Source organism: Microcaecilia unicolor, chromosome 11 (assembly GCF_901765095.1).
Source record: "Microcaecilia unicolor chromosome 11, aMicUni1.1, whole genome shotgun sequence".
In the NCBI taxonomy this organism is placed as follows: Eukaryota; Metazoa; Chordata; class Amphibia; order Gymnophiona; family Siphonopidae; genus Microcaecilia; species Microcaecilia unicolor.
Genome location: NC_044041.1, coordinates 16875955 through 16888134, shown reverse-complemented (window position 1 = coordinate 16888134; position 12180 = coordinate 16875955). Strand labels below are relative to the sequence as shown.

General features: G+C 44.7%; 1 protein-coding gene across 2 annotated transcripts in view; it reads right to left on the bottom strand.

The window, feature by feature from the left end:
* Window positions 1–12180, bottom strand: part of MORC2 (MORC family CW-type zinc finger 2) — a 155164-nt gene that overhangs the window by 104420 nt on the left and 38564 nt on the right. For both annotated transcript variants that reach the window (XM_030217895.1, XM_030217896.1), the window contains exon 7: window positions 3059–3167. In XM_030217895.1, coding sequence (XP_030073755.1) covers window positions 3059–3167 — 109 coding nt within the window. The remainder of the gene's footprint in view (window positions 1–3058; window positions 3168–12180) is intronic.

Genomic DNA, 12180 nt, shown 5'->3' with positions numbered 1-12180 from the left:
GATTTTGAAAAGTGCTTGTTTCTCTTTAATATCCCGTTGTTTTTCTACCTCTAAAATGAAAAACTATAAAAAGATACTTGTAGTCTCTGTATTGAATTGGTGTCACTTGTATGTACAGTATAAGAAAATGGGCAGGCTATATAGGAAACCAGCAAGATTGATACTTCCAAGAGGAAGCAGGAAGCTGCTGAGTTTGTACCGCTCATTTTTTCAATGTGTATATTTGTAGAATGGCACATGCCGGCAAATACACATGCACTTCTGCAGATTACTTACACATATTTTACAAAACCCTTTGTAAAGTACCAACAGAATTAAGCACATCCAAGACTGAACATTTCAATTCCGAAAGTATGTCTTTTATCCTTTAGCCGAGTAACCAACATATGGCTCATTCATGCCAACGAACTAGTAACATACAGAACACCTAAAAAATTATCAGCTTTCCTGCTTCTTGGATACGTACATACTTATTGGATTTATTCTCTGGAATACCACTTTTTATTTATTTTTGTTTTTTACACAGCAAATCATTTCTAAACTCCACACTTCAAGACAAACACAGAAAACAATCACCCGTCCCTCCCCCCCCCCCAAAAAAAAAAAAAAAAAAAACTTCCAGCCTTTATCTATCAGCTCCTAAGTGACTCCCCTCACTTCTCTGACCTCACCCTCCAAGCCAATGCAGCATCACTCTAGAAATCACCCAACTTAGTTCAAATTCTGGCACATATGGAGACCTCCACTTCATGGCTAGCTGACACCTTGCGACAGCTATACAGATCAATAGCACCACCTTCTTTCTAACTAGACGCACTAGCATACGCTCCAGTAAGATGGTTATAGGGGTAAAGATACCCATATATTAAAATTCCACCCCTCAAGAAAGTCTTGTCCACTGGAAGTTTCTACCATATGAGCAGTAAGGTACCCCCCCCCCCCCCCCCCCCCCCCCCCCCAACACACACACACACTGCTTACAGGAAATTGGTGGCTATTGTCCTGCAAGGGGTTAGGTACCGCCAGTACAATATTTTCTATCACACTGGCTGATATGGACATATTCAGGTCTCCTGAAAATTTTGCAACACCACTTTTAATATGTTTCACTGATTTTGCTCTGCACTTTCTGGACACAAAACAAGTGTCTAGCTTTAACTATGTTCACATCTGTATTTTAAACATCTCCTCAACTAAGTTCACTTCATATTCATGTGGTACCTGTATGATAAGGTTCTGATCATAGTCCATACAGCAATGCATCGATACAGGATGGCATTACTCATGCTGTATCAGAAGTGGCTAGGTAGAAAGAGCTTTCAAAAAATTACACCACATATTTAAAAAAAATCAGAGGATATGCAATTCTTAGGACTTCTTTTACACAGCCGCACTAGCGATTCCCGTGAGGCAAATGAATGGGCTTCCTCTTATTTACCACGCCAGGAATCACTATCACGATTTAGTAAAAGAGGCCTTAATTTTTCATCATCAGTTTCATTATAAAGTCACTCCTGCAATTTTGCTACTACAACTACTTTAAAATGTTAAAAACAAGATAACATGTCAATGCACAATGCTAAAGTTGCTACCCTGAGTCATAAAAGTTGATGTCACGGTCCCAAATGAACAGAACAGAGGATATGTTAAGTAACGGTAATATTAACAATCAACTGATTCTTGATGGATACTTTATTCAATACTTATACAGTAGGGTCCTACAAAAGAACATTCATAATAGACAAAAAATGACAAGACATAAAAATACAATATACAATCAAAATAAACATATCTTTCATATAATAATCATGGACACATCAATAATGAAAGTTGCCCGTGTAGTCAAGACCACCACCTAGGTGATTGTCTTTTTAACGAATTAACCATATATTCAGATGTACAACCATAATAAATTGGTAGACAATGAGGGCATTTTCGATATGATATCTAAATCCGATTTTTAGCGCTTTTTGAACCAGAAAAACATTTACCTTCTTGTTTTGAAAATGTCATTTGCTAGACGTTCTGTGCTCAGTACATCTATTATTTTGGACCATTTTTGAAAAATAAAATGTCCAAGGGAAAAAACACACAAAAACAATCCATTGGGATGTATGGGGGCCAGCATTCTTAGTAGACTGGTCACAGACATCCCAGCAGAGCAGTGGGACGCCCTAGACACTACAGTGGATTTCACATAAAAGGTCCCTGGTTGTTACCCCCCTTATATTGTATGGTGAGCCCTCCAAAAACTTACTGTCCCAACTGTACACTACTACAATAGCCCTTATGCCTGCAGATGTCACCTATATGTAGGTACAGTAGGTTTTTGGGGACTCGCTCTTTCCACCACACGTATAACACTGGGATATGGGCCTAGGTTCCCTTCTCTACAGTGCACTGCACAGTCCACTAGGCTACTCCAGGGACCTGCTTGCTGCTCTAACAGGCCTGGACATTACATCTCAAGCTACCATACCTAGGCTGGTATGTACTGTTTCTTTCCCATCCTTAAGGTGTTGGAGGGAGACAGTGATCACTTGGGAAGTAGGTCATGCCATAATCCCTCCAGTGGTCATTTAGGGTACCTTTTGTAGCTTAGTCGTGACTGAAACAGATCTAGACCAAATCGTTTAACTTTCAGCCCTGGATGTTTTTGCTTTGGTCCATTATGGCAGAAAAAAGGCCAAGTTTTGGGAACGCCCAAATCCTGCTCACAACACACACCCTTGTGATTTGGACACACTGCACATGAACTGCAAAGAAAAATGTCTTAAAAATAGGTTTCGAAAATAGCAATTTGGACATTTTCCCATCGGCTTTGTGCCGCTTTTTGGTCGTTTTTCTGTTTCAAAAATGAGCCTCAATATATAGCACTTTAAAAGCAGTATGGGTTTGTATAGGAAGCCAGTGGAATCTTAACCATGAAGAAATAGTACCATATTTTTTTTTAAGTCAAAAGATCCTTTAGGCCATAAACATCTATTATAGAACAATCAATAACCTAAAATAGTCACATCACAATTTTATTTTACAAACTGGTCAAGTTTCTGCTAACCTCATCAATTCCTTCTTCCTCATGAAATGTGCGTGACAGGAAGAGACAGGTCATCGTGTCTGCCTTCTTTGTGAAAAGGATGAAATCCTTTCCAATCCGCATAGAGCCCCTAGAGTTAGATTTCCAAGAAATCAATGATATATGGAGAAAAAAATGCAAAAGGGGAGGAGAAAAGCATTAGATAATTCCATATAAGCAATGTTGTGGTAATCAAAATATGACATGATTAACAGTTGGACAACCATGATAAATCATCACCAGACTCAAGAACAATGGGAAAATTAGGTTCTTACCTTGGTAATTTTCTTTCCTTTAGTCATAGCAGATGAATCCATTACGAGTGGGTTGTGTCCATCAACCAGCAGGGGGAGATAGAGAGCATTGAAAAACCATAGTGCCTCTTGGCCAACTAGCTCCATCTGCCTCTTCAGTATTTGAAGCTTCCAAAGCAGTGTTACACCGCAAAGCATAATAACATGAACTTCCTCACAGCACATGAACGCCCCAAAACTGGAGCTAAAATTCAAAGGAGGGAATGAACTCATCCTCCTGTAACAGAACAGAAATCCTGAAGACTGTTTTCCAACTTCTCCCAATGAGGGAACAGGAAAAACTGAACATAAAAGTAACGTAAATCACATAATGAACCACTGAGGGATGGCTCATGGATTCATCTGCTATGACTAAAGGAAAGAAAATTACCAAGGTAAGAACCTAATTTTCCCTTCCTTGTCATCAAGCAGATGAATCCATTACGAGTGGGATGTATCAAAGCAATCCCTAGATAGGGTGGGAACAAGCCACACCACGCGCCAGCACTTGTGCTCCAAAATGTGCGTCTCTCCTGGCAGCCACATCCAGCCTGTAATGTCGGGCAAATGAGAACTTAGAAGCCCAAGTAGCTGCACTACATATCTCTTGAAGAGAGAGTGCTCCAGTTTCAGCCCAAGAGAAAATCGCTCTTGTGGAATGTGCCGTAAAGGCTTCAGGCGGAGGCCGGCCAGATAGCAGATATGCTGAAAAGATAGCTTCTTTGAGCCAACGGGCTATAGTGGCCTTAGACACTGGAGACCCTCTGCGCGGACCTGACAAAAGAACAAAAAGATGGTCAGAGGTCCTGAAGGCATTTGACATGCACAGATATTGCAACAGAGCCCTTCGCACATCCAGAAGGTGCAACTGCCCATAGGCTTCTGGAAACTCCTCTTTAGAAAAGGAGGGCAGCAAAATAGGCTGGTTTAGGTGAAACGCTGAAACCACCTTAGGCATGAAGGAAGGCACCGTACGTACCATTACTCCGGACTCTGAGAATTGCAGAAATGGGTCTCGACAGGACAGCGCCTGGAGCTCAAATACCCGTCTCGCCGATGTCACGGCCACCAAAAAGACCGTCTTTAAGGTCACATCCTTCTCCGAAGCTCGCCTAAGCGGCTTGAAGGGTGAACACTGAAGGGCCTTTAAAACTAACCCCAGGTTCCAGGCCGGACACGGAGCCCGCACAGGACGACGGAGCCAAAGCACCCCTCTAAGAAACCGTTTCACATCTGGGTAAGCAGCCAGAGAGAGGCCAGCGACCTTCCCTCAAAAACATGCTAAGGCTGCCACTTGAACACGCAAGGAATTATAGGCCGAGCCTTATTGTAAACCATCCTGCAAAAAGTCAAGTATCGGCGAGACAGGATCAAGATGGCGCCGGTAACGGTTATCGGATCCCGGAGCTCCTAAGACTGGACAGCGTTCGCGAGAGAGAAATTCTATCCCCGACTTTTAGATGGGGAAAAGAAAGGGAAACGCGACGGCACCTACCTCCTCTGTACGGGCGCTACCCCCAACTTCTCATCAAGCGACGCTTGAAAGCTATGGAGTCGTGACCCTTGGCGTGCAGGCTTCTACTTCGATGGGCTCGCTCCAATTTGGTGCAGAGCGCAGCGTTGAGGGCACGACGTTGAGCCCTCGTTCTCTCACCGCTCCTCCACAACCCAGAAGCGTAGCAGAATCGACGGGACCACAACTCAGGGGCAAACGCTGGTCGGGCTCCCTGCTTCCCACGGAGCCACTTCAGAGAGTCGTGGAGGAATGAAAAGACCTTCTCAGGTGACAATGTCTATGCTTTGGAACGCAATCCAGGAAGTAAATAACACTTTACTTCAAATGAATATTTCCACAAAGGGCGAAATTGTGGAACTGAAGCAAACTAGTCAGACTATCTACAAAAGTTCAAGAACAAAATGAAAAAATGTTGAAGATGGAGACTGAGTTTAAACAATTACAGGATTTAACTGTGACTTTGGTAAAAGAAAAAGAAACTCAGGAAAGAAAGATGGAGTATTTGGAAAATAATGGGTGAAAAAATAACCTGACGATATTGAATTTCCCTAAATCTCCTTTAGTATCATCAATGGATATGCTTAGAAAATATTTTGTTGATATATTGGGAATCCCTGCAGAGGGATTTCCCCCTATTACAAGGGCCCAATATATGTCTGGAATAGTGAGATCTTCAGAAGAACAACCCCAGGTTACTTCAAATCTTAATTTGAAAGAATTTCTTGAGAACTCCTTGGAAGTGATTACTGAAAGAACAACTTTAATAGTAACATTTGCTCTTGAACTTGATAGAAATAATATTTTCAGGCTATACTTTCGCCATTTAAACGACTGTTTCTTGGGACAGAAAATTCAGATTTTTCCTGACATGGCAAGGAACACACAGAAAAGGAGAAAGGAATTCCTATTGTATAAATCTAGAGTAATTAATTTAGGTGCAACTTTTTTGTTAAAGTTTCCTTGCAAATGTCATGTAACTTTTGAATCAGTCAATTACCTATTTTCACTCCCTCAAAATTGTTAGAATTTATTGTATCGAAGGATGTTGTTAAGCCGGAGGATTTGCCTCCCTAATTGAGAACGCTGTTATGTTGGCTGTAAAATCCCTGCTCTGACCTAACCGTTAAATAACTTAGTTTACAGCTATGTTATTTTTTTTTCTTTTCCTTTTTTTTTTTTTTTAATTGCCTAGTATCTTGATTCAATTTGATTGTGGATAAAGTTTGAAAGGTTTTCTTTCTATTGTATGCCAGAAATGGCTATAAGTAGTTTTTCTTTTTCAGATGTTTGTATTTTTCTGATATTTCCTCATTTATATCATTGGATGTAAATGAAAAACTTATAAATAAAGAACTAAAAAAAAAAAAAGTATCGGCAAGACAGAAGCCCGCATGGGTGTAATCGCTTTAGAAGCACACCAAGCCTTAAATTGGCGCCAAATCCTGGCATAAGCCACGGAGGTGGAACGCTTGCGGGCCTGTAGGAGAGTGGAAATGACTTTACTGGAATATCCCTTGTCTCTCAATTGCGCCCTCTCAATAGCCATGCCGTAAGACCAAAGCGGCAGGCGTCCTCCATGGTCACCGGGCCCTGTGACAAGTTCGGTACCAGAGGTAACGGCAGGGGATCCTCTACCAGCATCCGCCGGAGGTCCGCATACCAAGGCCTCCTGGGCCAATCCGTGGCAATGAGAACCACCTCTCCTTGGTGGAGCCGAATCCGCAGGAGTACTCGCCCTATCAAGGGCCACGGAGGGAAGCAAATGTCACTCTTTACTGGCGAAAAACACAACTAAACACAATCAATAAACATGAGAGAACAACCTACACAACGAGAGGAAAAATAGACCCCACAACATTCTGGCAACAGATCTACCAGAGCGAATGGACTACAAACGCTGACACCATCCAATTCCTCCAAGAATGGGACAATATAAGCACAACAACATTAGACAAAATCGCCCCAGCCCAAACCAGAACATCACACAGGAAAAATGCAAATCCATGGTTCACCGAAGAGCTGAAAAAACTGAAAACACAAGTCAGGAGACTTGAACGAGCCTGGAACAAAAAGAGAGACGAACAAACACTAAACGACTGGAAACAACTTCGGAGAAAATACAAATACACCATCAAACAGACAAAAAGACTACATTATAAAACATTAATAGGACCAAACTACAAAGACACACATAAACTCTTCAACCTCGTGAACAAACTGTTAGACACCACACCTGTTACAACCAACGACAAAGATATACCAAGTGTCGACAACCTTGCAAAACACTTCAAGGAGAAAATTGTACAATTACGACAAAAAATACCCGCCAGCCCTATAGAATACACCACTCTCCTAGACTGTCTAGATCCAGAAGAAGGAACACACCCAGCAGACAGAACCTGGACCGAATTTGAACTATTATCAGAAGACCTCATCTCTAAAACTCTCAAAAAATATGCCAAATCCAACTGCAAACTAGACATATGTCCAAATAGCCTCATGCAAACTGCTCCTCAACAATTCATAATAAACCTAACAAACCACATAAACTACATGCTACAAAATGGACTCTTCCCAAAAGAAAAAGGAAAAATCTTACTCACACCAATTCCTAAAGACACAAAGAAAAACACGAGCGAAATAACCAACTACAGACCAATCGCATCCATACCACTAATAACCAAGATAACCGAAGGTATGGTAACAAAACAACTCACAAACTATCTAGACAAACATTCAATACTGCATGATGCCCAATCAGGATTCCGCTCGAATCACAGCACAGAAACAGTATTAGTCACCCTTATGACCAAATTCAAACAAATAATTGCAACCGGCAACAATATACTCCTCCTACAATTTGACATGTCAAGCGCCTTCGACATGGTTGACCATGGAATCCTACTACACATACTTGAATACTTTGGCATCGGAGGAAATGTCCTGAATTGGTTTAAGGGGTTCTTAACCCTGCGCTCGTATCAAGTCACATCAAATTCAACCACGTCCAAGGCATGGATACCTGAATGTGGAGTCCCACAAGGATCACCTCTCTCTCCAACTATATTCAACCTAATGATGATCCCTTTAGCAAAACTCCTTTCAAACCATAACCTCAACCCGTATATATACGCCGATGATGTGACAATATACATCCCATTCAAACAAGACACCAAAGAAATCTCCAGCGAAATCAATCAAAGTCTACTCATCATGAACACATGGGCAGATGCATTCCGCCTGAAACTAAACGCAGAAAAAACCCAATGCCTGATACTCACCTCTCAATACAACACAACTGATTTCAACGTGATAAACACACCAAACCTAAAACTTCCAATCTCAGAAACGCTAAAAATCCTTAGAGTGACTATCGACCGCCACCTAACACTCGAAACTCACGCAAACAACATAACCAAGAAGATGTTCTTCAGCATGTGGAAATTGAAAAGGATAAGACCATTCTTCCCAAGATTCGTCTTCCACAGCCTAGTGCAATCCCTCGTCCTTAGCCACTTGGATTACTGCAACTCATTATACGTAGGCTGCAAAGAGCAAATACTGAGGAAACTTCAAACAGCCCAGAACACGGCAGCCAGGCTCATCTTTGGAAAACCTAAATATGAAAGGGCAAAACCACTACGAGAGAAACTACATTGGCTTCCACTCAAGGACCGCGTTACTTTTAAAATTTGCACATTAGTCCATAAGATCATTCACGGTGAAGCCCCAGCGTACATGTCTGATTTAGTAGACCTACCACCCAGAAACGCCAAAAGATCATCCCGAACTCACCTCAACCTTCACTACCCAACTTGCAAGGGCTTGAAGTACAAGACGATACACGCGTCAACCTTTTCCTACAAGAGCACGAAGTCTTGGAATACATTACCGCGCAACCTAAGAACGATTAACGAACAAGCCTCCTTCCGTAAACTACTGAAGACTCACCTGTTTGAACAAACTTACGGAAAGAGCCAAAACACATAGAGACCACACTCACTGTTCACCAATGCAATACACATCCACTTCTGATCCATCATCCCTTTATCCAGTCATTCATACATTTATTCACGGAACTATGTACACTATATGTCTAGGTGTCTAATAATGCCCTTTTTCCCATTGTCTCCTTCTAATGTTTCTATGTTGATGCCCTATTGCTATACTCCCAATGTTATTCGAATGTCTCGCACAACTCTGTTCAATGTAATCCATAACCTATTCGTAACAAATGTATTTCTATTATTCAAGTCTTTTTGTAAGCCACACTGAGCCCGCAAATAGGTGGGAAAATGTGGGATACAAATGCAATAAATAAATAAATAAATAAACACATACAGGAGGCCCTAAGGCCAGGGTTGAGCCAAGGCATCCAACCCTGCCGAGCAAGGATCTCTCCGTCTGCTGTAGAAGCACGGGACTTTGGCATTTGTGCTTGATGCCATAAGATCCATTACGGGCTTTCCCCATTTGGCACATATTTGCAGGAATACTTCGTCTGCAAGTTCCCACTCCGCTGGGTCGATCTGATTCCTACTCAGATAATCGGCTTGCACATTGCTCTGACCTGCAATATGAGCTGCTGACAGAAACTGCAGATGAAGCTCGGCCCAGTGGCAAATCTGCGCGGCCTGCACTGCTAGTGCTATGCACTGAGTGCCTCCTTGGCGATTTATGTAGGCCACTGCTGTCGTGTTGTCCGATAGAACTCTGGCAGCCAATCCTTCCAGGGTCAATTGAAAGGCCAGAAGCACCTGGAAAATCATTTTCAACTCCAAGCGATTGATGGACCACTCCGACTCCTCGGGTGTCCAAAGACCCTGGGCATGCCTTCCCCGGCAATGTGCACCCTAGCCCTTCAGGCTGGCACCTGTTACCACCAGGCACCAATCGGGGAGCGCTAGCGGCATTCCTCGCTGTAGCATGCTGTCTGAGAGCCACCACTCCATACTGAGCTGGGCTGCAGGGAGCCAAGAGAGTCTGCATTGATAATCCTGAGATATTGGAGACCATCGTTGAAGCAGGGAACACTGCAGAGGTCTCAGGTGCGCTCTCGCCCATGGCACCACTTCCAAAGTGGCCATCATTGACCCCAACAGCTGGACAATGTCCCAAGCTCGCGGGCGAGGCATCCTCAGGAGCAGACGGACCTGGTTCTGAAGCCTGCACCGCCTTTGCTCGGGTAGGAAGACCATCCCCGAGGCTGTGTCGAACCGGACCCCCAAATATTCTAGAGATTGAGAGGGGATCAGGTGACTTTTGGCTATATTGACGACCCAGCCCAGAGATTGCAGTACTGAGACCACTCTGGCTGTAACCTGATGACTCTCTTCTGCAGAGTCTGCTCTGATGAGCCAGTCGTCTAGGTACGGGTGCTCTCAGGCGAGGTACGGATACTCTCTCGCCTGAGAAAAGCAGCTACCACCACCATTACCTTGGAAAAGGTTCGGGGAGCTGTGGTGAGGCCAAAAGGCAAGGCCCGAAACTGGAAATGTTTTCCCATCACCGCAAAACACAGAAACCTCTGGTGCAGGGGCCAAATTGGTATGTGCAAGTAACCTTCTTTCAGGTCCAGAGACGTGAGAAACTCTCTTGGCTGTACCGCCGCTATGACGGAGCACAGGGTTTCCATGTGAAAATGCCACACATTCAGAGACTTGTTGACTTGTTTTAAGTCTAGGATAGGCCGAAAAGACCCTCCTTTTCGCGGCATCACGAAGTAAATGGAGTATCGGCCAGAGCCGCATTCGACGGGAGGCACGGGGGAAACCGCCGCAATGTGAATCAAGCCTTGCAAGGTCTCCTCTACCGCCGCCCGTTTAGTGGCAGAACCGCATCGGGACTCCACAAACATGTCTCTTATCTGGGCATTGAATTCTATTCTGTAGCCTTCTCTGATCATGTCCAAGACCCACTGATCTGAGGAAATCTTGGCCCACTCCTCGAGAAAGAGGGAAAGTCGTCCTCCTATCACAGGAATCGAGGAGGGGGCCGGCGTACCATCATTAAGAGGGTCACCCTTTTCCTCCAGGTCTTGAGCCTGCTGCTACGGCACGTTTGTCCGAGCCAAAGGAGTTCCTCTGCTGAAAACAGACACGCGAAGTGAACCCAGCAGAATGCCCCGGGCGGTACCTTCTAGCTTCACGGAAGCGAGGTCTGTAAGAGGAGGGAACCGCCTGACCCTTGGAAGAAGGCCGCGGCCTATCCTCGGGTAAGCGTTGGGGTTTGGCATCCCCCAGGCCTGTCACAATTTTCTCCAACTCCTCACCAAACAGGAGAAGGCCTCTAAGCAAAGGGCAACTTCACCAACCTTTGCTTAGAGGCCACGTCAGCTGCCCAATGCCGTAGCCACAGAAGACGGCGAGCCGCCACCGCTACAGCCATCTGTTTAGCCGAAGCTCTGACCAGATCATAAAGGGCGTCAGCCAAAAAAGACAAGGCTGACTCCATCCGCAGTGCCACTCCGTAAGGGGCTCCGCTCCATCTCCGGGCTGCTCTACTGCCTGTTGTAACCAAGCGAGGCAGGCTTGGGCAGCGTAGCAGCTGCATGCAGATGCCCGTAAGGATAGGCCTGAAATTTCAAAGGACCGTTTCATAGCTGCCTCCAGGCGACAGTCCTGCATGTCCTTCAGGGCAACTCCTCCTTCCACTGGGAGGGTAGTTTTCTTTGTCACAGCCGTGACTAGGGCATCCACTTTAGGCACTGCTAGGCGCGCCAAATGCTCCTCACTTTGAGGATATAATTGCCCCATAGCCCTGGCAACTTTCAAAGGCCCCTCGGGGTCCGTCCATTGAGCCGTGATAAGCTCTTGGATGGAGTCATGCAAAGGAAAGGCTCGAGCAGGCTTCTTAGTACTTGCCATCCTCGGATTACCGGAGGAGGTCTCAGTACTCCCAGGGTCTTCTATAGAAAGGACCTGCAAGGCATCAGTAATAAGCGCTGGCAGCTCATCGTGGTGGAAAATCCTCACCGCGGAAGGATCATCTGGATCCGGTGGCAATCCTGCACCATCTTCTGGCTCTCCAGACCACGAAGACCTGTCAGACCCCTCAGAGTCCTCATATCCCGACCACGGTGGGGAAAAATGGGGTGCGCCACTCTCTGAAGGGGAATCCACCCTTCTGCGCTTGTCTTGTGGCCATCTGTCAGGGGAAAACGCGCCTGACGGTAATCCAAGGCCAGATTCCACTGGACGGGATACAGAAAGCAGGGCTGCAGAGGACCCCTGCAGAAGAGCTCTTTTTAACATGTATGCATTATGCAGCAATAAAACAAATTCAGGGGAAAATGG